Source organism: Blastocystis hominis (assembly GCF_000151665.1).
Source record: "Blastocystis hominis, Singapore isolate B (sub-type 7) whole genome shotgun sequence assembly, scaffold_3".
Taxonomy (NCBI): domain Eukaryota; class Bigyra; order Opalinata; family Blastocystidae; genus Blastocystis; species Blastocystis hominis.
In genome coordinates, this window is record NW_013171838.1 from 728,892 (window position 1) to 751,008 (window position 22,117).

At 48.6% G+C, this 22,117-nt stretch overlaps 9 protein-coding genes; 4 read left to right on the forward strand and 5 right to left on the reverse strand.

Annotated features, from left to right (window-relative positions):
- Nucleotides 1–4,660: 4,660 nt before the first annotated feature.
- GSBLH_T00006648001 (uncharacterized protein) lies at nucleotides 4,661–5,627 on the forward strand (the record flags this gene model as incomplete). Its single annotated transcript, XM_013042174.1, has 5 exons — nucleotides 4,661–4,886; nucleotides 4,931–5,172; nucleotides 5,202–5,468; nucleotides 5,498–5,571; nucleotides 5,606–5,627. 5 exons carry the CDS (start codon nucleotides 4,661–4,663, stop codon nucleotides 5,625–5,627), a joined length of 831 nt encoding a protein of 276 aa, XP_012897628.1.
- Nucleotides 5,628–9,967: 4,340 nt separating this feature from the next.
- Nucleotides 9,968–11,114, forward strand: GSBLH_T00007134001 (uncharacterized protein; the record flags this gene model as incomplete). Its single annotated transcript, XM_013042175.1, has 5 exons — nucleotides 9,968–10,621; nucleotides 10,653–10,709; nucleotides 10,740–10,847; nucleotides 10,877–10,969; nucleotides 11,001–11,114. The coding sequence occupies 5 exons, from the start codon at nucleotides 9,968–9,970 to the stop codon at nucleotides 11,112–11,114; spliced, it is 1,026 nt and encodes a 341-aa protein (XP_012897629.1).
- A 426-nt stretch (nucleotides 11,115–11,540) lies between these two features.
- GSBLH_T00003427001 (Tetraacyldisaccharide-1-P 4-kinase) lies at nucleotides 11,541–11,923 on the reverse strand (the record flags this gene model as incomplete). The annotated part of the gene is made up of 4 exons (XM_013042176.1): nucleotides 11,541–11,621; nucleotides 11,654–11,716; nucleotides 11,750–11,784; nucleotides 11,815–11,923. The coding sequence occupies 4 exons, from the start codon at nucleotides 11,921–11,923 to the stop codon at nucleotides 11,541–11,543; spliced, it is 288 nt and encodes a 95-aa protein (XP_012897630.1).
- A 32-nt stretch (nucleotides 11,924–11,955) lies between these two features.
- On the reverse strand, nucleotides 11,956–14,006 carry GSBLH_T00003428001 (uncharacterized protein; the record flags this gene model as incomplete). XM_013042177.1 has 4 exons in its annotated part: nucleotides 11,956–13,536; nucleotides 13,572–13,746; nucleotides 13,777–13,905; nucleotides 13,940–14,006. 4 exons carry the CDS (start codon nucleotides 14,004–14,006, stop codon nucleotides 12,054–12,056), a joined length of 1,854 nt encoding a protein of 617 aa, XP_012897631.1. The 3' UTR covers nucleotides 11,956–12,053.
- Nucleotides 14,007–14,136: 130 nt separating this feature from the next.
- Nucleotides 14,137–14,780, reverse strand: GSBLH_T00003429001 (uncharacterized protein; the record flags this gene model as incomplete). XM_013042178.1 has 7 exons in its annotated part: nucleotides 14,137–14,226; nucleotides 14,258–14,295; nucleotides 14,329–14,397; nucleotides 14,429–14,536; nucleotides 14,568–14,643; nucleotides 14,703–14,740; nucleotides 14,772–14,780. The coding sequence occupies 7 exons, from the start codon at nucleotides 14,778–14,780 to the stop codon at nucleotides 14,184–14,186; spliced, it is 381 nt and encodes a 126-aa protein (XP_012897632.1). The 3' UTR covers nucleotides 14,137–14,183.
- Nucleotides 14,781–14,946: 166 nt separating this feature from the next.
- GSBLH_T00003430001 (uncharacterized protein) lies at nucleotides 14,947–15,803 on the forward strand (the record flags this gene model as incomplete). XM_013042179.1 has 5 exons in its annotated part: nucleotides 14,947–15,074; nucleotides 15,107–15,189; nucleotides 15,221–15,350; nucleotides 15,388–15,529; nucleotides 15,564–15,803. The coding sequence occupies exons 1-5, from the start codon at nucleotides 14,965–14,967 to the stop codon at nucleotides 15,801–15,803; spliced, it is 705 nt and encodes a 234-aa protein (XP_012897633.1). The 5' UTR covers nucleotides 14,947–14,964.
- A 229-nt stretch (nucleotides 15,804–16,032) lies between these two features.
- GSBLH_T00007135001 (uncharacterized protein) lies at nucleotides 16,033–19,090 on the forward strand (the record flags this gene model as incomplete). Its single annotated transcript, XM_013042180.1, is given in 12 exon segments — nucleotides 16,033–16,109; nucleotides 16,143–16,292; nucleotides 16,323–16,455; nucleotides 16,491–17,030; nucleotides 17,061–17,249; nucleotides 17,280–17,618; nucleotides 17,649–17,789; nucleotides 17,794–18,001; nucleotides 18,006–18,043; nucleotides 18,116–18,259; nucleotides 18,288–18,378; nucleotides 18,402–19,090. Coding segments are annotated over 12 exon segments (2,739 nt in total).
- Nucleotides 19,091–20,043: 953 nt separating this feature from the next.
- GSBLH_T00006649001 (uncharacterized protein) lies at nucleotides 20,044–21,249 on the reverse strand (the record flags this gene model as incomplete). The annotated part of the gene is made up of 1 exon (XM_013042181.1): nucleotides 20,044–21,249. One exon carries the CDS (start codon nucleotides 21,247–21,249, stop codon nucleotides 20,044–20,046), a length of 1,206 nt encoding a protein of 401 aa, XP_012897635.1.
- A 415-nt stretch (nucleotides 21,250–21,664) lies between these two features.
- GSBLH_T00003431001 (uncharacterized protein) lies at nucleotides 21,665–22,004 on the reverse strand (the record flags this gene model as incomplete). XM_013042182.1 has 3 exons in its annotated part: nucleotides 21,665–21,783; nucleotides 21,814–21,913; nucleotides 21,949–22,004. 3 exons carry the CDS (start codon nucleotides 22,002–22,004, stop codon nucleotides 21,697–21,699), a joined length of 243 nt encoding a protein of 80 aa, XP_012897636.1. The 3' UTR covers nucleotides 21,665–21,696.
- Between the last annotated feature and the right edge of the window lie 113 nt (nucleotides 22,005–22,117).

Sequence of the window (22,117 nt, forward strand, 5' to 3'; positions counted from 1 at the left end):
GGATCACGGCCATCGACGCCATCCACGAGCGTCGCACCACGTAGTACCGAATGCTGGCGCCGCCCAGCTCCGCCGGCTCTGCCCACTGCACGCGCAGCGAGGTCGAGGAGAGCGCGGCCACCTCGAGGTTCTGCACCGCGCCGGGCGCGACGACATACGCGGCGAGGGTGATGGGAGAGGAGGCCTCGGAGAGGATGGAGCACGCGGCGGAGCACAGCGCCACGCGCACCCAGTAGGCCACGCACGCATCGAGAGAGAGAGAGAGAGCTCGGGTTGCTGGACGTCGCCCTCTTGGAGGAGCGCGTCGGCGGCGAAGAGCTGGGAGTGGGAGCCAACCAAGGCCTGCACGAAGAGCTCGCACCACCACCAGACCCAGCGCACCTGCGTGGCTTCGAAGGCGGCAGCAGCACGACGGGCGCGGAGGCAGGGAGGGAGACAGGCAGGCAGCAGCACGACGGGGCGGTAGACGGAGAAGGACGCGAAGGCGGACCAGGAGGCGCCCTTGCGGACACGCCAGCTGATGGCCATCACGCTGTTCCCAATGGCGCCCGCCACCAACACGGAGCGCGTCTCGAAGAACTGGCTCTGCACATTGCTGCCCATCAAGGCCATCCATCGGGGCTTCATCGGAGATGCCACTGCTCCAGGGAACCTCCATCTGCACACACACGCTGCGCTGCGCTGCGCCTACTCCACTTCCCTCATACCAATCGCGCTCTCCACAATCCGAGCAGGCCACAACCGAACGACAACCGAACGCCAACCGAACGCCGGCGCGGGTCGAGAAGGTCGCGATGAGGGTTTCCGCGGGGAAGGGGAGGCCGTTTCGGGACACCAACCTGTTGGCATTGATGTAGAGCGTGCGTGCCTTCGCAGAACCGCGGGAAGGAGCCATCGAAGGCGAAGGCGAAGGCGAAGGCAAACCCAATGGTGTAGTCGGAGATGGAGATCGCGGTGGTGGGATAGGAGAACGTGGCCTCGGCCAATTCAAACACGATGTGGATGTTCATGGGCTCGAATGGGTCGTTGATCACCTCGCCCACGCCCACATTGCTCGTGCAGTACATCGTGGATTGCTTCCCATCTCCCATCGTCCACAGCGCCACGTCCCTCGCCCCATCGCCCGCCACGCAGCGCAGTGCAGCGCAGCATCGGCAGGATGGGCTGGCAGGAGCCCGTCCCCTATCGATCGATCGATTCCCACTGCTGATAGGCGTTGCACCCATCCGTGATCATGCCCCACTAGTCCACATCGCACTTCGTATCCAACACTTGCCCCAAGTGCCCTTCCGGCTACCCCGCCGCTTCGTCCGCGGGGCACACCACCGCCACGCACCTCACCTCTCTTCCATTCCACCACTTCCCACACGCCCGCACCACGCACACCTCCACCTTCCCATGCTCCACAGACCCACAAATGCAGAACTGCACCGTCTTGGAACTCGCCTGCTCCCACTGGCCATTCCAGTTCACTCGGCTCCCATCAATCAGAGGTGAGGACCGTACCCACAGCAGTTCGCATACTCCGCCTTCTTGTCCCATTCTCCCAAGTTCCATACACGCTCCGCTTCTACAAACCTACAGCTCTTGCTCCCATAGTTTGCCCTTTCACTCATCGCAAATCCGTTCTCTCTACCACACTCTACCACCTCACAATATGAAAATGAAAATACGAGAAACAGAACAGATATCCTAGGCAAGAACGTCGTGCCTGTACCAGATACCTCCCACGTTGCAAGTTATCTCCATGTATCCGCGGTCACACATGCCATGAATGGGTTCGCCACGTTGCACAGTTTGAAGTACAGAAATTACTCACTCGGAACACACTCCACACAGCAAAAATGGAACCAGGGTCCACCGCCATTATGGTATTGAATGCGTTCACGATGCATATCACACACACACAGTTTAGGCAAAGTAACGATAGCGCACACTACACTAGCTTCTTCAAACACACCAACTTGACGACAGAACCCATCCCAGCTACAATACTTACACTCCCACAACACAACACACAAAAACACATAGAAGTCCGAAAACAAAACAAAACAAAACAAAAGACAGGACATACAAGTCCAATTCCAAATTTTGAATACATTCAAACCCAGTAAGACGAAGCTAATAGCTTTTATTGTAAAACAAATGATTTCTAAAATAGACAGGAATTATGCAATTGTGAAAATAGTATTGAAATTGGGTATGAGTGGAAGAATAGATTTCGAATAGGGAGGGAGTTGTTTTTACTGTGAAGTGGAAGGAGATGAGCGGAAATGGGATATTGTGGAATGAATAGATCGAAGAGTGTTGTTTCCAGTGGAAGCGTTTTGTTTTTCGTTCTATTCATTTGGAATTTTATATAGATGGGATAGAAAGAAATAGGGTATGTAGAAGATGATGATAGGAATGAAAATGGAAAAGCTAGCGATAAGCAGTTTTTGGGTTATCATTTATATAAATAATATGTGATATGTGTATAGTAGAATCGAATAGTAGAGTTTGTGAGAAAGGTGGGTGTGTCGTTAGGAAGAACTCGAGCAAAATAAGGTAGAATACATAATATATTTTATACGAACAAATAGAGATATATTCATATTCCACTGTTTCTAGGTTTTTGGATAGTTGGTGTCCAGTTTTTGTCGTTTTGATGCACTCTGAACCTATCAGAGATTGTTATATTGCCAGAGAATACTATCCCTTATAGTATCCCCCACCTGCCAAATAATGCAGAATATCTCCTATTTAAAGGAAGGATCGAATTGTACACCACTTCAATAGGGATACAAAGTGATTCACAATGTTGTTCTATTACGAGCATGAATAACAATAGTATACATAATACTTGCTGTTTGAGTTGGTTGATGAAAGTGAAATGCTTTGGTTCCCAACTCATTAGGATGAATAGAATTACTCACTAATAGCGATATCAGTATTGTTGATGATAAAGCTGAAATCCATAAGAATGGACTCTATGGGAATGAGTAGTTGTCCAATATCAAGCTGTGAGACATATCTGGCTGATTATTTGTTGGAGACAACAATCAAACTATTACTTTTCAGATATATAGATATATGTATATAGAAGATAGACATTGATATCTATCTATCTATCTATCTATCTTCTTGAATACCTTACTGAAGTTGTGCTTACAAGATATCATAAATGAGATGTACACATTCGAATTCAATGAGATCGGACGGTCATTTGCATCTGTCAGTACCCAATCAATGGAATCCAAGTTCGATTGTTCAATCACATCGATCGATAGGTTGTCCCAGGTGATCATGTTGTTCAGTCCCATCGATACATGAATCAGGTTATCGATCAGCGGACTCTTCAGACCGAATGTTTGAGCATTGATACTACTGTAGACTCGGATCACACTCATGCCGTTCGTGATGTCGTAGGCTCCTCTGGGTATTAACACCTCGTGTGGGGATGTTCCCGCATCGATTAATATCACTTGATCGGTTGGTACGTTGTGCAACACGAAATCGGTATACAACGTCACAGACGATATGGAACATTGATCAAATGACAGAGGATTGTCCAGCTTCACTTCCTTCTTCGTAGTATTGCCGAACACTTCCATCATACTCAACTGGTTCATCGGTAGAATTGAGGAAGGCACTTGATCAAACACAACTTCTATCGTCAGTTGGAGTTCGAATTCGCCGTTCAATCGCATGATATTACCATCCATATCGCGGAATAGGAACATCAATCGATCGAATCGGGTTATCATGGGAATGCAGATGTCTTCCACAGTTCGCACGTAATCAACCGTTGGATCGTCAATGATCATCGTGGTGAGCAGATTGTTGTTCTGGTTGGCAATCTTCAGATCGGAGGAACGCACGATCGTCGAGTAGACTTGGATCACTTGGCGATTTCGCGTGATATCAATCACGTTCGATCCATAGAACGAAGCGGGTAGAATGACCATTTGTCCTTCCAAACCGAGGATTTCTCGAATATCCGGAGCATTGGTGAAGTCAATGGTGTGTGTGAACTGGATATAAATACATCTATAACTCGAAGCCTTCGTAGATATCGAGAACGTAGTATCAGTCATGGTGTTGAGGATAACAATGATTTCAGGGATCGTGTAGTATCCATGAGGAATCGTTAGTTCCTCGTCATTGGAGTTCTTGACCCCATTAGCAGAATCCACATTGTTGAACATGACTTGATTGGGTCTGAAGAGGACAGTCATGGAAGTGATGTAAGGGTTCCGATACTTGTAAGGGTTGATCCAGGGGAATGAACTATTCCCAGGTAAGCCTTGAATGAACATGGAGTAGTGTATCTTCTTTACCATAGACAGCGGGTGTAAGCAAAAAAAGCTAAAGTTATCATTTTCGCACTTTATTTCTTATGAAGACTACAGAATTCAAAATATCCAGGGGCAGCAACGGGAAGCGATAGTAGATGGGTCTAAGGGGTGACTTTGGCCAATAATAATTTTCGCGCAATACACGTCAAAACATAACTACTTATGTCTGCTTATATTGTGGATGCCTCATTTCCTTTTACTCTTATTTTCAATTCGCATTTCTTTTTTTAGTTCATTTATTTAGAACTGTGGCAAGAGAGAAAATGGTGTAATCCGTTTTGTTTTTCATTTGAGTGGTTAGAAAAGAAGACAACTCTACAGCAATGCATACTGATCAGCAGCAAAGTGAAACTAATTCTGACACGCAAGTTTCGCAAAATACTACTGGGAATTCTCTTTTCTCGGAATCTAGCAAAGTTCGTTTCAGTAAGCTCCCTTCAGAACAAACAAAAGGAACTATTGAAGTTGGAAAGAAGGTAGAGACCAAAACACGCATTTCCAAGAAAGCTGTGAACAAGCATGAATTTGACGCATACACCATCTTTGTTGGTAATCTACCAAGTAAATCTAGAATAGGATGTGTCATTCTCTAGCTTCTGTGGTTCAAAAGCCTTCTCAAGTTCATAAGGTCTTTTCTAAGTTTGGATCGATTCGAAGTCTCCGCTTCCGCTCGATTAGCGTCGAATCAACGCCTATTTCCCATTTCGACAAAAAACTGTTAAAGAAAGCTTCTGTGATTAAGAACAAGCTAAGTGAAGATAAAAAGTGTGTCAATGCTTATATCGTCTACGAACAGAAAGAATCGGTTGAGGCCGCTCTAGTTTTGAATAACACAGTAACCACTCCCTTGTTCTTCAATTTCAGCTTCTTTTTGACCGCCATATTGTAGTCGACCGCGTCTCCAAGAAGAAGAAACCGTTTGATAAAGAGCGGAACCACCGCACGCTGTTTATCGGCAACCTTCCGTTCGACGCCGACGAAGAAGAGCTGCGTTCCTTCTTCGAGTCGGGAATGCTCAAGCAGAAGACGCACCTGGAGGAAGGGAGCCACGAAGAATTCGTGGAGAGCGTCCGCTTGATCCGATCGAAAGATTTGCAGAAAGGAAAGGGCTTCGGCTATGTGACGCTGAAGGTAGGAGCCGGGAGCGGCGTTGAGATTAGTCGGCGGTGGAGATGCCGCTGGCGTTGCTGCTGGACGGGAAGGAGTTTAAGGGCCGCGAGCTGCGCGTGAGCCGGTATTTGCAGTCGGAGGAAGCGATCGAGAGGAAGAAAATGCGCGATGCGGCGATGAAGGGAAGAAAGAAGGGAAATAAGGGAAACAAGGGAAACAAGGGAAGCAAGGGAAGCAAAAGAACGCAGGGAGAAAAAGGAGAGAAGGGAGGTGAGGGAAAGGCGGATGCGGAGAAGAAGGAAGAGAAGAAGGAGAAAGCGGGAAAGCCGAAGGAAAAGAAGACGGTAGAGACGACGAAGAAGACCGAAGAGAAGAAAGAAAAGAAAGAGAAGAAAGAAAAGAAGGAAACGAAAGATAAGAAGGAAACGAAAGAAAAGAACGCCAAGCAAATCGATCTCAGCTTCATGGGGGCGAAGGCCACCTTGGGGACTCAGGTCTTGGCGAGTAAAAAGAAGTTGATGAAGAAAGGAAAGAAGTGATCTATCGTTTTATCTCTTTTTTGTTGGTTGACAACACATTCCTCAAGAGTTGTAATCTGTGCTCGTAATAGCATTTCCAAGCAGAATATTACCTGTTCTACATTCTCCTTTCAACATAGTCTGCCATGGTAAGGTTGAACTATTTACACAATTCACTTTCATTTCTTTCTCTCAGTTTTTTGTTGGAAATGGAAGCTCCAACTATTAAGCAATTTGAAGAAGCGTGCTCTTCTCAGAATCTTAGTACTGTTGCTGAGATTCTACAGGTTCTTGATTTTTGTTGTTGTAATTGATAGAAATTACTCTCATGTTTTACTAATCAAGAATCAACAGATAATATGGTAGCATTCGTTTGATTCATTCATTCCTTTAGCTTGACGAGTTTATCCAACTCATCGGGTCAAGAGAATATCAAATTGCTGGAGAAGAGATCGAAAAGATCTTTGAGAAAGTTTTGCTAGACTTATCGGACTCTGAATACCAAACAAAATACTTATCTGCGATCCATTTGTTTATCACAATATTTTCTAAAACGGAAAAGCTTCCGCTGTGTAAGAATGTTCATTTCTCTGTCATTCAGTTCTTTTTCCCCTCTATCTTCAAGATGCATGCTCCAAGAGGTGCTGGGTTGACGAAAAAGTCTATCGTACTTTTGTGACTCGAATCATTTCTGTCTTCAGACACGCTCTTGGTACCTCCTCCTTGTCTTTCATTTACTTGAGATGCGAACTCCGCAAGCGCCTACTCTTCTGATGAATTCGCCCAGATTTGCGATTCCTCTCTGGAATTCATCCAGCCATTCATAGAGCAGCCCGTTTCCGAAGTGACAGAAGGCGTAGTGATGACATCTTGCACATTGAGCGTTATCCCCTCCTTTTTACCGATCGTGGCTCCGCATATTCGCGTACGATCAATCCAATCAATTTTATTCAGGAATGGCTCGACGCAGAGCATCTTCAGTACTACACCAAAATGCTAATCGAGCGAGTCTTCCAGAACACAGCTGTTGGAACACTATTCCAATTCGAGTATAGGAGTACCTTCGAATCCACGGCTTCGTGGAGCCCAGCCATTCCTACACGATCCAAACCATCTTCGCAACGACGCACGACATGCTCAACGTCTACTTAAACAAACTCAACTCCCTTCTGGACAAGACGCCCGAGCTGGCGATGGTTCTCTTCAGCCCGGCCTTGCAGACGCAGGTTCTCAGCATTGCGCAGAACTGCATTCAGCGGATTCCCGACGGGAACGCGACGATTTTGGAGACGCTGCGCGAGTTGACGCGGTCGATCATGAAAGAACTGGAGCAATCCGTGAGCATTTTATCGTTCGACCCGCAGCGAATGGGGTCGTATGAGGGACTGCTGAACATGGTGATCTCCTCCATGTCGTTCCTGATGAATCTGATGTCGTGCGCGCCCACGGAGTACGCGATGGGGATTATTAACTGCGTGTGTTGCGTGTGTCGAGAGAACGAGTCCATGGAGGACGTCTATTCGCTGAGCAATCTCTTCTTTCTGATTTATCTGGTGTTCTCCTCCGCGATTCACATCCGGAGAACGATCATGCAGGAGAAAGTGCGTCCGTTGCAGCGGTTTCGCGAGCGGTCGATCCAAGTGGAGGAGGTTTCCGCGGTGATCTCGTCGATTCTGTCGAAGCAGAAGAACCAGATGGTGATCGCGATGTTCGTGAACTTTCTGGGAGACATGATGTATTTGTTCTCGCGGAACTGGAAGGAGCTTTATCGAACCAACGAAATTCTGATGAATGGGAACGTGTACACCTCCACATCCATGAAGGACAAACGATTGATGTCGCCGTACGGAGACAACATGGGGAATACGATTCTGTATCTGTCGAATTTCTGCTCCTTTGCCCATTTCCGAAGGCTTTTTAAATTCCTCTTCTTCATAACAAAGTATAACAATTACCGAAACCCCGATTCATATCAGGGGGCCGTGGAGTTTGTGAGCATCGCAGTGTTCGAAAGGCTATTTGGAATCGCATATCTGCAGCACACCACTGCGAAAGAGAAGAAGGAAATCGACTGGATGCATTTGATTGAGCTCCCGGAGAGTTGCAACGTGGACGCAAACGATTCGTCGAGCGTCGTGGAGCTGATTTACAGCACTGCCGAGATGATCAAAGCCAGCGGGAAAACGGAGTATTACAAAAACATCGGAAAAACCAAACTTGTCTTCATCATGGTGGGCGTTTTTTGGAAGAAACGATGGCGTGTAGTGTTTGCTGACGTGCGTTTTCCCGCGGCAAATGGAATTGGAAACGAACTCGAGCTCGCTGGTAGCGAAAAGCGAGGAATGAATCATTTCTAGTTGCAAAAAGTTATGATTTACGTCATGCGAAAAGACGCAAAAGACCGAAATCAACTCGTTCGTTTCCACGTTTCCCCTTATTGGTAGCTCACCGAAGACTACGCCTCGATTATCACGAATGTCTGCGCGTATTGCGATCTCTGTACCTCCATTTCTCCTTTTCGAGATTCGTTTCTAGTCAGTTACATGCGATCTGTCGATTTCACGTGTCTTCTCCAATACTGCATCAATCTCAATAACTCAAGCATCACTCCCATCCTCCTCACCTACGTCGAGAACCTCGTTTCCACGTTTCCTCTTCTCTCATTCGCAGGACATTCGACAGCCCTGCCAGCTTCAGAGCGCGTTGACGTACCTCGTTCTCTCCCGAACCCGCGAGAACTGCAAGAACCCCGCGATTGTGACCTCCATCGTGAAACGAATTCGCGTATGCCGCGGTTATTTTTGAAATAACGCGAAGGAATGGATCGCTGAGCAGCCCCACGAGTTGAATACCATCATGGATCGGCTGTTTCTTCACACCGAACTGCGCCAAAACATGTGGAAAGCCGTCGTCGATACGCTCGGAACTGTTCTGCCCAACGTCGCCGCGAATTCGGTTTGCATTTGATCGGGTTTTTATCATTGTTTTGTAGTACGAAAGTGCTGTGACTGAAATCGTGTCGATTTTTGGAAAAATGGAGGAGCCAGGACGCCTGACGATATCCTTTGGATTCGGTTTGTGTTTCTTTAATTCCACGCCGTGGCGACACTCAAGCAAATCATCCGCAAATCCTCGAATTCCAGTTATTCCGCCTTTTTCTGGTCCGTTTTGGCGCATTTGCTGGAGAAACTCGTGCCACTCGAGCACATTCGACCGTGGTTATTGATAGAGATGAACCACTGTACGCTTCCCAAAGCGATCGTGGAACAATTTCTGCGTCTGTTTGACTCGGACGGCGAAATCGTCGGGGTGTTGCATGGGATGCTTTCATTGTATCAAGTCAATCAAACGGCGAAGAAGGAGCCAATCAACGCGCTGGAAAGGCTGTTAAGCGCGCTAACAGTCGACAAACCCCGATCGAAACGAGCCGAATCTTTCTGTCAGGACGTGGATTGGCTGGCGAAAAAACCGCGGGTTCGTACGGAAATGGAGGGAGTTCCGGTGATGAAAACCGAGGAAACCGAGGAATTGTGTCGCTTCGCCGTGTCGCTGACGGAATACTATTCCGCGGGGAAGTCGGAATCGCTGTTTCGCCGATTGAATCCGTTGACGTTTCTGCGGTTGTGGCGAATGAATTCGAATTCGTTTTATCAAAACCGCCAGTTGTTTGTGTATTTTCATCGATTTTTGATTCATGAACTCAGTGAAATTTCTTCCATTTTGTTGCTTCATTCTTCATCATCATCATCGTCATCATCCGATTTCATTCTTCTCCATCAATTGCTATTCGCTCTTGTAAACATTTCAGCATCCACTTCGCCGTTTCAATGCTGTTATAACTGCAATCTGGACGCCGTCATGCAGCGAATTCTCTTCCATTTCTTGCGAACTTCGCAGCGAGCGCAGCAATCCGCGCTTCTCGCCGATTTGGCGCTTTGCGTTCTGCTGAACCACGCGCAAAGAGCCAAAAACACGATCGGTTTCCACGGTTTCCACGCTTTGATGGTAGATATCCGCGAGTTTTCGGACGCAATCGACGCGTTGCCGCCCTCCGAGTTCCGGAAAGCGTTGAAAGCGTTCGTGGTGAAGGGCAAGGGGCCGGTTCCGACGCGATTTCCGCATGAAGGAAAGCGGTCGCTTCGCGATTTCGTGGATTTGGCGGCAAAAGAGAAGGAGGTCGGGATCGAGCAGGCGGTGAGCGCGGTGTTGAATCAGGAGATAGAGAGTCCATTTGTGAATGTGAGGTGGAGCGAAATCGCTGCGTTGAATGAAACGCAGAGGCAGTTCGCTTTGTTTGTGTTGCAGATGGAGGCCGCAATGCATTCCTTTGTGGAGGTGCAGATCGAACGGAGAATCGACGAGGAGCTGGATTTGGGACCGCTGGAGGAGAAGACGCTCGACGTCATGGAGGATGTCATTTCGATTCTCTATTCGCTTTCCGCTTCTCCTAGACGCAGAGAAGAGATCAGAAGACTGCAGGAACAGTGTTATTGTACTATATGGCATGTTTGTTTTAAGGAAATGAGCGCGATCCTGGAGCAATGTCAGACTGCAGAAGAGCTGCTCCAACAGCAACAAACGGCGTTTTTAACAACAGGGTGTCGATCGATTGACAAATGTCTGAAGGGAGGGATTCCGCTGCATTCCATTACGGAAGTTTGTGGATTGTTAGTCGTTCTTAGTATAGATAACGGGAGAATCTTCATCTGGAAAGTCCCAACTCGCTATTCAGCTGGCTGTCAATGTATTTTGATTTTTTAGCTTTGATAAGCAGTGTATTTTAAGCGAGAAGGATCGTGGAGTCAATGGAAAAGCATTGTACATTGATACGGAGTCATCATTTTCTACACAACGTCTTGCTGATATTTCAAACGCATTTTGCGTATTTGTGGAGAGAATCGTGTGTTGTAGAGCCGCCATCCCGAGTTTTCTATTGATCAGATTAGTGAGAACATATTTATCGAAAACAAAGTGCGTTCCTACGAAGATTTGGTGAGTTTACTCGTAAGGTAATTCATCTCTCTAAATAGTGCAGGATTCACTTGAAGACCGATTGAAAAATCCATCAAACAGTGCGATTCGCGTGGTAATCATCGATTCGATCACATCTCTGTTTCGTGGTAGTGGAACCACTGTATTGGAAGGATAGGACTCTCCATTAGAACTATATAAAGCGTGCGGAAGTGTTTCGATCTCTGTATATGCGAATGAAAGAATTGACACAAACGCGTCAGCTCACTTTTATCGTGATTAACCAGATCACATCGTTCTACACGGAAACCGGCGAATTCCTGTCTAAACGCGCAGGACAGCCCGTTATCCCAGCATTAGGAAGCACAATTACCCAGTTTACTCAAAATCGGTACATGTTGTGCCGACGGAATGAAACGTATCCAGCCATCACAATAGCGGATATTGACAAGTTCACATCCATTTTTGAGGAGTTACAGGGCAATGTTCCCACGAATCCTGTTCGTGATTTTTATGTGATTTTCTCGCCATTGCTGGGAGAAAGAAAAACGTCGTTTACCATCACCGTGGATGGTGTTGTATCTGCTTTTCTTGTTTGTTTGGATCAAACAGTTGATTGCTTTTCTTCTGCGATCACTAAAGTTGCTTCATTGGGACTCATAATGTAAATTCCATCGCGAATTGGCTAGTTTTGAGAAAATCAGCACGAATCGCTACGTATTCTACTCCGATCGTTTCTGCTAGAAAAACATTCCGCTCCGGTATATATTTGAGATCAGTCTAGAGTATAATCGCTCACTCGGGCTAACCAACCTTCGACAATGGATCCACAAAGACGGAACACATTTCTAAATATAAAATATCCGAAAAGAATCCACTCTGCGCTTCTTGGATTTGTTGCCGTTGTTTACCGGCTTTTCCGAACCCAAACAGTCCCCTAGCGAGCGTTCGTGTCGCACACGCGGCCTTTCGAAGCAGCAAGGACATGCGTAGTAGTAATGTATACCCACAAACAGTGCAAAAAGCATACCACAAAATACTTTTCTTTCTTTCTTCCTTTATCCCATTATTCTTGCCTTCCTTCCTTCCTTCCTTCCTTCCTTCTTCTTTGCTTCCCTTATTCCATCAATGTTCGGAATTGCTTGTCGATGTCTTCATACAGCTCGTCGAACTTCGCCTTCATTTCCTCCACCGCCAGTTTCGGGTGATAGAACTTCATGGAGGTGATTCTGTAGATCAGATCGGTCATCGAGGCCTTGATGTGGGCCCACGTCACCTTGGCGTCCACGGGGGAATCGCGGATGGCCTTCATGCAGCAGTCGTAGAAATGGGTGATGATTCGGAGCATTCCCACCGATTTGTGGAGAGGGGAGGTGAAGTCGTACTCGGAGTAGGCGTTCTGCTGGAGGAAGTCTTCGCGGATGATCTTCGCGACCTCCATGATCACTTTCTGGTCCTCCGAGAGAGACTCCTTTCCCACCAGCTGCACGATTTCCTGCAGATTGTCCTCTTCCTGCAGGATTTGGCGCACGCGGTTGCGCATCGCGATGAACTCGGGGTCCATTTCCGCGAAGAACGGCTCCAGCACGCGGTCGTACTTGCTGTAGCTCACCAGCCAGTTGATGGCTGGGAAGTGTTTTCGCTGGGCGAGCTTCTTCTCCAGTCCCCAGAACACCTGCACGATCGACAGCGTCGCCGTCGTCACGGGATCGGAGAAGTCGCCTCCGGGCGGGGACACTGCGCCCACCACCGTCACGGAGCCCTCGCGCGCCGGGGATCCGATCAGCCGCGCGCGGCCGGCTCGCTCGTAGAACGCGGCCAGACGGGCCGACAGGTACGCGGGGTAGCCGCTGTCCGCGGGCATCTCGCCCAGACGGCCCGAAATCTCTCGCAGCGCCTCCGCCCAGCGCGACGACGAGTCCGCCATCATCGCCACGTTCATTCCCATGTCGCGGAAGTACTCCGCGATCGTGATTCCCGTGTAGATCGACGCCTCGCGCGCCGCCACCGGCATGTTCGACGTGTTCGCCACCAGACACGTTCGGTTCATGATGCCGATCTCCTTCCCGTTCAGCTCCGTCTTCAGCTCGGGGAACTCGTACAGCACCTCCGCCATCTCGTTTCCGCGCTCGCCGCACCCCACGTACACGATGCAGTTCGTGTTCGCGTACTTCGACAGCGCCTGCGAGATCACCGTCTTCCCGCACCCGAACGCGCCGGGGATGCAGCACGTGCCGCCCAGCACCGACGGGAACAGCGTGTCGATGATGCGCTGGCCCGTGATCAGCGGGTGGTTCCCGGGAAGCTTCTCGATCACCGGACGCGAGCTGCGCACCGGCCACAGGTGGGACATCGTCAGCTTGCTCACCACGCCCGTCGTCTCGTCGCGCACCTCAAGCAGCGTGTCGTTCAGAGTCAATTCTTCTTTGCCGTCCGTCTCACCACCATACACCTTCACCACTGTTCCCTTCAGATTCGGAGGACACATGATGCTGTGCTCCGGAATCAGCTCGTTCTCGTACACCACACCGAAAATATCACCGCCCGAGATGATATCGCCTTCCTTGAAATGCAGAGGGGTGTATAACCACTTCCGGTCTCTGTGCATTAATCAATAATCCAAAAATAGAATTACCGATTCAGCGCTGGAACATCCGCTCCACGAGGAATGAAGGGAGAGTGTGATTGGTTGTAAATAACCTCCAAAGGTCGTTGAATACCATCAAAAATGTTTGACATGATACCAGGACCCAATTCCACAGAAAGCGGAGTGTTTGTACGAAGTACAGGATCACCCACCGTTAGACCCGCTATTTGTCAATATTTATCTGTTTCAATACCAGTCTCTTCGTAACATTGAATTGAAGCAGTGTCGCCTTCAAGTTTAATAATCTCACCCACCAAACGGTCATATCCCACTCTCACCAGTTCATACATACTTGTTCCAGACATATGGTCAGCTACAACCACTAAATCCTTACTTCCCTTCAACCAAACACTTACAAGGTCCGGAAACCTTCAGAACATATCCATACATGCTCTCTTTGTCCTCGTCTTGATAGGAAGGCATTTCTGACTTTCAATAGCGCTATAATACCCGAATTTGGATAATATGAATCGAGAAACGTGGAAATGTAGTTTCATTACTTTGATTGTTTGCCTTTCTTTTCTTTATATCTCCTTTGATATCAACAAAACAATTCATTCATTCTTTTCACAAGTACCCTAATCGCAGCAGAATCACCTTTTACTTGTGAGAAGCCTTCTTCGCACGACGGTTCTTGATCTCACTAACCCTTATTCATTATTCAAATTTCATACGCAAGAATGGCCTCACGCGACTTCTTGGCAATCTCCTGCTTCTGATCCTTCTTCTTCTGAATATCTTGCACGTTCATGCCGCAGATAGCCTTCTGAACCTTGAACGACTTCTTGCTTCGGCGCTTGCTCTTCTCAGCAGCCTATTCAATTTACGATTTTCAGCTTCTTTACCTCGATCTTCTTGTTGTTACGTCTCCAGGCAGTAGTCCATCGAATACGAGCAGGCTTCTTCTTCTGGGAACCCAGGGAGCAGCACTTGTGATTGAGGAAGTGCACGGGCTGGAGATGAGCAAAACAGAATGGAAATTACCTGTCCGTCCTTGCGGATGTACATGCCTCCGTGTCCAGGATAAATCTTGTACTCCGAGAAAGAGCAGGTTAAAGTCCTAGGAAAAGTGAGAAATGAAGTTATAAATGGTTAGAATGTGTGGGAATCGATACGTACTTTACCACCATATTGATTAGAGTGACTCCAAAGAATATCTAGAGATGGCAGGTTTCTCAGAGACTGCACAGTGGTCATGAAGTCATGATTATTATGCCTGGCCAAAATTGTCCATTCCCCGTGGTTGTTGAAAATTGAAATAGATCATCGTGAAAAGAATGCAATAAACACTAAACAATGGAGAGTAGATAGACATCATCGTACCACAAAAAGGAGCTTTGATCACATTAAAAAAACACATCTACGAACAGTAGACTCAACCATGAAGGTGCTCAGCATTGCTATTCTCAAGTGGAAGAAGGATACCCCTGAACCAGTCGTTCTTTGCCAGGAGTGCGAACTTTCGCAGTTTAGCTATTTCCAGAAGACTGCGTAGGATGGCTTCTCTTTGTTTTGATTTGCAGGGTGAAGCAGATGCTAACTTTCATCTCGCGAACACTGATCCAGAGAACGAATTTTGCTGAACGACAGAGTGTATCCCACGAGGGTAGCCAGTTTCTGTGTGTTTTTTCGCATAGAATACATGTGTCATTGTTACCTTCGTCAGGATGGATTAGGTGCGGTGATCGTAACGGATAAGGAATATCCGGCGCGTGTGGCGTTCAATTTGGAGACGAAATTGCTCGATGACTTCGACACCAAATACATGTACTTTTTTGTCATTTGTAGCTGTGCTAACTTGCAGGGCTCGCTGGAAGAACGCGAAGGAGGACAACCAATTCCCTGTTCCCACCCTGGCGAAGACGCTGCAGGACTATCAAGATCCAGCGAAATGCGATAAGATCACGCAGATCAACACGCAGATCGACGAGACAAAGAACGTGCTGGTAGGCTCGTGGATAAAGCGATGAGAAAATGCAGAATAAGACGATTGACAGCGTGCTGGAGCGAGGTACGAAGCTGGATGATCTGGTGGGAAAGTCGAACGATCTTTCGGATCATATCCTTTGGAAATGGAATTGTTATTGTTGGTGGCGGTTAACGGGCAGAGTCGAAAATGTTCTACAAGCAGGCGAAAAAGATGAACTCATGTTGTACGATTATGTGAGTTTTTGTTTTTATTGTTTGTTTTATCTCACATCTACATGGAAAATGCTATGAAAAGGTGGATCGAGATGAAGAAGAAGAAGGATGAGTGGACTGTTTCCCGCGGCAAGCAGTTTCAAAAACTTGTATTAGCAAATTACCGAACGTTTCTTTTGATAAAAACACATAGTTGCATTTGAATGGAGCAGGGCATTGTGGGAACACAGTCTGCTCAGGAAAATATGAATGTTGGCTATCAATTCATCGAAGAGGTTTGGGGTTGAAGAGGAATGTTCAGCACTAGATGAAGAAGCAGTTTGGGGCATCGTCCGACGTGGTCAGCAATTTCCTCAGACTCATCTGTGATTACGGCCATAATAAGTATGGTGTTTTGTTTACGGTGTAAGCAATTAGAATCAGCATTGAGATGGTTGTCAATAGTGTGACTCAGTTGCTGTCAGGAAACAGCGAGTTGCTTTCCCAATTCTATCGCTTTGTCCCTGACCAGTACTGTCCCAAAGTGGATTACTCTTATCCCTTTGGAGCGGATGCAAACTACATTTCGTATGTTTGGGAAGCGGACATGTGATCTAGACATATTCGACAATATGTCTCCCGAATTCAGGAGCGTTTTAAAGATAGCGGTGATAAAGAGTATAATGAATTTATCTCCATTCTTCGGAGCCACGCGAACAGCGACTTCAGTATTTCTAGCGTGGAAGAGCGGGTATTCTCTCCCTCCTTCTCCTCCCTTACTTCCAGATTCGCAAGCTCTTCCATGGTCATCCCGATCTTGTCAATGACTTCCACACCTTCCTCCCCCCCAATCCCCACTCCCAGCCTTCTACGGTTTCCACGGTTTCCACTGTTTCCACCAATCCACCCATCGCGTCGATCCCCGCGGGAAATCCCGTCGTTTCTGCGCCTGCCGCCTCGCTCTATTCCCCCTACCCCAAATTCCCCGCGGTGAACCCGCCCTCCTTCCCCGCCCCCGCGAAACCCCCGGACAAGCCGCTCCCCGCGGTTCTTCCTCCCGCCAAGTCGGAGATTCCCGCGGGGAGCGACCAGGACGTGGCGGACTTCGCGTTGCTGCGCAGTTCCGCGGGACTGATCCGTTTCGAGCACTTTCTGCGAATCTGCGCGCTGTTTGCGGACGTTGCGCTATCCCACATTTTTGAATCGCAGAAGGTGATCTCATTAGCGGAGTTCGTGGCGCTGTGCGAGTCGTTGTTTCGTCATACTCCGCAGATTCTGCAGCAGATCTCGTCGATGCTGCTGCGCTGCGGCGTTCCGCGCGACCTGGTAAAATCGCCGCGATTTCTGGAATGGTAGATAACGACGCGTCCGCCGGCGCTGCTGCCGGAGCAGGTGAAGAAGCTTCCGAAATGCACGCCGTCGTACCATCTGCTGCCGAGCTCGTACCTGCACCGCGGGGGCTCGCAGCGGAGTTTCTTGGAGGGCAGTCTGCTGAACGACGCGTGGATCTCCTGTCCGATCGGCTCGGAGAACTTCGCGGCGGGCGTCGGTTCGTGGAAACGGGGTACCGCGTAGTACGCTCATCGGAACCTGCATGCGGAGGCGCTGTTCCGCGTGGAGGACGATCACTTCGAGACCGACGTGCTCATCGAGTCCAATCGCCACTGCACCGGCTCTCTCGAGGCGCTGGCGCGCGCTCTGGACGCGGAGGGCCCCGGGCCGCAGCGACTGGAGGTGGGCCGGCTGTCGGCGCTGGACCGGCGCGCGATTCGGCGGCTGTACGCGGAGAGCGGAGTCGACGGCGTGGTGCTGGAGATGCTGGAGAACGCGCCGCGAACCACGCTCCCGCGCGTTCTGCGGAGACTACGCGAGCAAGAGGAGCGCTGGGTGAAGGAGAGGAACGTGCTGGAGGCCGTGGGGAAACGGAGAAGCCGTGAGGCGTAGCAGTGGCGCGCGATCCAGGAGGAAAACTATCATCGCTCGCTGGACACGCGGAGCTTCACGTTCAAGGCGCAGGACAAAAAGAACACCAATATCAAGCCCTTCATCGACGCCATCAAGGTAGAAACGGGGAAACGTGGAAACGTAGAACGAGGCAAGTCGACGGCTGGGGAGTTTCACGCTGGCGCGCGCGGAGCAGGCGAAACGCGAGGGAAGCGACCAGCAAAGCCCGCCGCATCTGCAGTTCGCGCTGAGCATTCCGCTGATTCATCGCGTGGTCCTGCGGTTTTTGCTGGCCGCGGGGAAGAAGCAACTGCCGTACTCCGACATGGTGGGGTTCCCGCGGGGAATTGACGGTAGAAACGGCTGCGGACGTTTCTGTTCTACTGCGTGAGTCGGTTTTTCGGTTTTTCGGAGAGTTTCGTGAGCGACTGCGAGCTGGTGGGGGCGTGATCGGGTTTTGATCGTAGGAGAACTCGCTGTTCGCGCAGGATAAGCAGCATTTCGACTCGGTCTTGGCGCGGATTTCGTCGCTTACCGCGGAAAAAATGCCAAATCGGCGGGATGTGATTTTCGGTAATTCCTCGCTCTACGCGTTTTACCGGTTCTACCAAGTCGAGTTTCCACGTTTCTCCGATCTAGGTGGTATACTCGCGGTTCCAAGAAGTCGTGGAGATCATTCTGGAGGCCTCGCAGCATCGCGATGAATTCCACATCCCCGCTCCCAGTGGGCGTTTCATCCTTCCTCGAGCGTAGCGAAGCGGCAGGCGCATCTGGACGGGTCGGAGAGCGCGCGCGCGGCGGAGCCGACGGCGTGGGAGCAGGTGAACGAGGTGGTGAACTCGTGTCTTTCGTTTCTGCGGAATGACCAGGATTCGGTGCACTTCGAAGAGTCCTGCCGGCGGCAAATCGGCACGGGCGGGTACGTTCTCTACACGCTCGACAAGGTCGTGTCCACCTGCATCAAACACCTGCATTCCATGTTCGTAGACCTCACCACCAACGAGCTGCTCGCCAGCTACGCGCTCCATCTCGAACGGACCGGTTCCAGCGAGGCCGGTTACCGAAACCACTGCATCGCCCTTCTCCAAACCGGTCGCCAGTCCGTCTATCGCGTGGAGACCGTCGATGGCTCTGTGCGCTTCTGGCTCGTCGGAAATGCCGCGGAGCTCAGGATTTCCGGGGAGGAGATGCCCGGGATGGAGGAGTTCGCGCGGATTTCCCGCGATTTTTTGCTGGCGCAGCAGCCGGTGGCGGCGATGGCGGAGCGCGTAGAAGAGGGGAAACGGGGAAGAAGCGAGGGGTCGTCGACGGGGAACTCGGAGTTTGAGGCGCTGTGCGAAGAGGAGAGCGAAGATGGAATGGAGGGGAAGCGAGTGAAGGTGAAGCGGACGAAGGGAACGCGGAGGAGAAAGCGAGAAGACGAGGAATGGGATAGTCATTGATATATAGAAGGTGTGTTTGTTTGAGGAATCATGGAGTGGAAAAGAAGGGAATGAGAGGGTTATGAATGTATTGTGTGTGTGTGTTTGGTTGAGGAAAGAGGGATCAAAAGTTTGTGAAATGAGTGAATCGAGTTGATGGAAGGGTGAGAAACAATGAAAGAAAACGTGACGATAATACAGGAAGTGGTATCAACTAGTCTGTATGGATTTCCTGCTAAGAATCTACCCGAATCGATCGTATGAACAGACAGAATCCGTTCCAATTTATCCAAAAACCAGAAACCGAGCAGTCAAATGACAATCGAAGTACACGTTTTGTCAAACAAACACGTCCAAACTAATAATGAAGGTTTTGGTTCTGGTTCTAGCTCTAGCTCTGGGCTTGGCTCTGGTTTTGGTTCTGGCTCTGGTTCAACCTCTTTTAGAGTGAATTGGGTCGTTGCATCAGTCATAGCAACAAGAATCGCGTCATCCTCGAGAACCGAAGCGCGTTCAGCGCGAATATTCGACGCGGGCTTTGGCCTTGCTTTCTCTGCTCGGTACACCAGAGCGAATCCCCACGACCAAAAAATGAGCTATTCCTCACAATCCAAACCCAATCCAACAAGCAAAATCGAGAGAGACATCAGTCCTTGAAGAACACCGCGATACACAATGATTTGGCGCTCCGTTTCCACGCGAGCTATGAACACATCGATCATTTTCCCGATGATAATCGGCGCCGGAACATCGCCCAGCATGTGGTAAAAAATCGTAGCGATGCCGATCGCCAGGGATCGGATCGACTGCGGAGCTGTGCTCAGAATCACTAAAGTCCACGAAGGATTCGCAGCGAAAATCGCAACGCAGCCGAAGAAGAAGAAAACGAGGAAGAGAACGCGCGAAGAAAGACTGAACATGCAGAGATAGCAGAACGTCACTGCGACCAAAGAAAAACTAGCGACTCAGTGACCCTATTTCGAATAGTACAGTGTTAAATGAGAGTAATAGTTGAAGAGATCTGTGTATGAATCGCGGAGTTTCATCACCCAATTCAGTGTGATGCCTCCAAGCGACGCGCCGACGATGCCAGCCATACATCCCACAAAGCCAATCATCACGGAGCTGATGCTTTCCGACTCAAACATGTGGAGATTGACAAGGAAAATATTGCCAAAGGAGGTGAAGCCGGTGGAAATGAAGACGGCAATGGCCTCGCCCAGGACGGCCAGAATGAATGTGGGGGTGCGAATCATGCAAATGAGATCGTTTATGAAGGTTTCGCTTTGTTCAAGGGTGAGATCGGTGGTTTCGTTCGCTTTTTCGTTTTCGATGGGGTTCATGGATTCGGGATCCACGCGCACCTCCGCTTTGCCAGGCATCGGCGATTGGTTCTCGAACAGTTTAGCGTTTTCGCTTTCATCCAAAGGCTTTTGATTCGCCTCGGCAGTGGATTCCTTCGAGGGAGAACAATCATTCTGCGGATTGGAAAGAGCGCTCGGCTCCTCCGCTCCAAAGTCATTGTTCAAGATCTTCGCATCCCTCAACACGCTGATTGGATAATAGTGTAACACCACAATGAACGGAATCATGAGAGGAGCAGAAACGAGAAACATGATTCTCCAGGAAAAATACTCGGCCACAAAGCCAGAAAGACCGTAGCCCACTGCCGTTCCCACTGGAATGGCCATATACAGGCGCGACATCGACGTTCCCACATGGTCTTTTGGTGAGAAATCGTCGATAAATGTGGGAACGACAATCTGAAAAGCAGCTTCTCCCACTCCACTAAACAGTCGTGCAAACAGAAGCATCCAGTAGTTGAAAGCAAGACCGCTAGCGAGCGATGCTACCGTCCAGACCAACAAACCAATGCAAACAATTGAAAATGGTGAATCGCTCTTTACAACATATCCAAAAATGATGCAGGCGATCGAAAAACCCAAGATGAACGCACTCTGCAACAATCCCAGAAAAGTATCCTTTGAACCATGGACAGATTGCTCAACAAACTCTTCTATCTCAACAGCGCTTCCGGAAATAATAAATCTTTCAATATAGTTAAGCATATTTACATAAAAAAACAGCCAGACAATTTTGTTGAAGGATAACGTCCTTCCCAGGTATTCCTGGAATCGTTGCATTGCTGGAGGTTTCTTTACCTCCTGAGTAGATTCCATTATAAAACTATTTCTATGCTCATGTTGGAGATTTCCGCGGTTATTCTAACACAATCATTTTCTTTTCAGCTATGGTCTCAACTGATATCCTGTTGGCATGCTATGATATGCATTTAATTGACTGAAAAGGCATAAAACAACACATTCTTTGGAGCCAGGATCAATTCTACGTTTTTCGTAGAATTAGCTGGATAATCGATTTTTCATTTGTTGTATTACACTGTAATCTATCGAATAGTAATCTAATTTTTTGTTCGGGTGTTGTGTTTTATCCCAGCGAACCAACCATTTTTGTTCATTCTACAGTAGACCAATAGTGTATCATAACAACATCTTATTTCAATATTCCTTTCTCTTTTCCCTCTAGATACACCTTCTACACAAGATCCGAAGATTGAATAGCAACAAAGAATAAAGCAATTCCACAAAATCATGTATAAAAGTGAGTTAATGCTTCATGTCGTCATCATCATCATCATCGTCTAACCAATCATCATCTGCTTCATCTGGATGTTCCCTCTCATACTCGACAGCCTACACTTGCTAGCACCAACAATGACTTACACTCCAACGATCTTTCACCTTTCTATGAAGGAGTCCTTGGCTTGCTTCGTACATGGTGTACATACCAACAATGGCACCAGCAAAGATCCAAACGTTCAACCTGCATCATTACGTGATTTCCTAGCTTTATCCTACGTAGCCTTATTAGCTCGAGCATACCACCGCGAAATTGCTTCAAACAGTTTCTTCATTGTTCCACTATTCTTTTTATGGGAAGATCAAGACTCGCCTATCGTGCTAAGCACAAGGGCACATTATCGGAGAATTCTCGGAAACAAATTAGCGCTGCTCACAAAGAAAAACA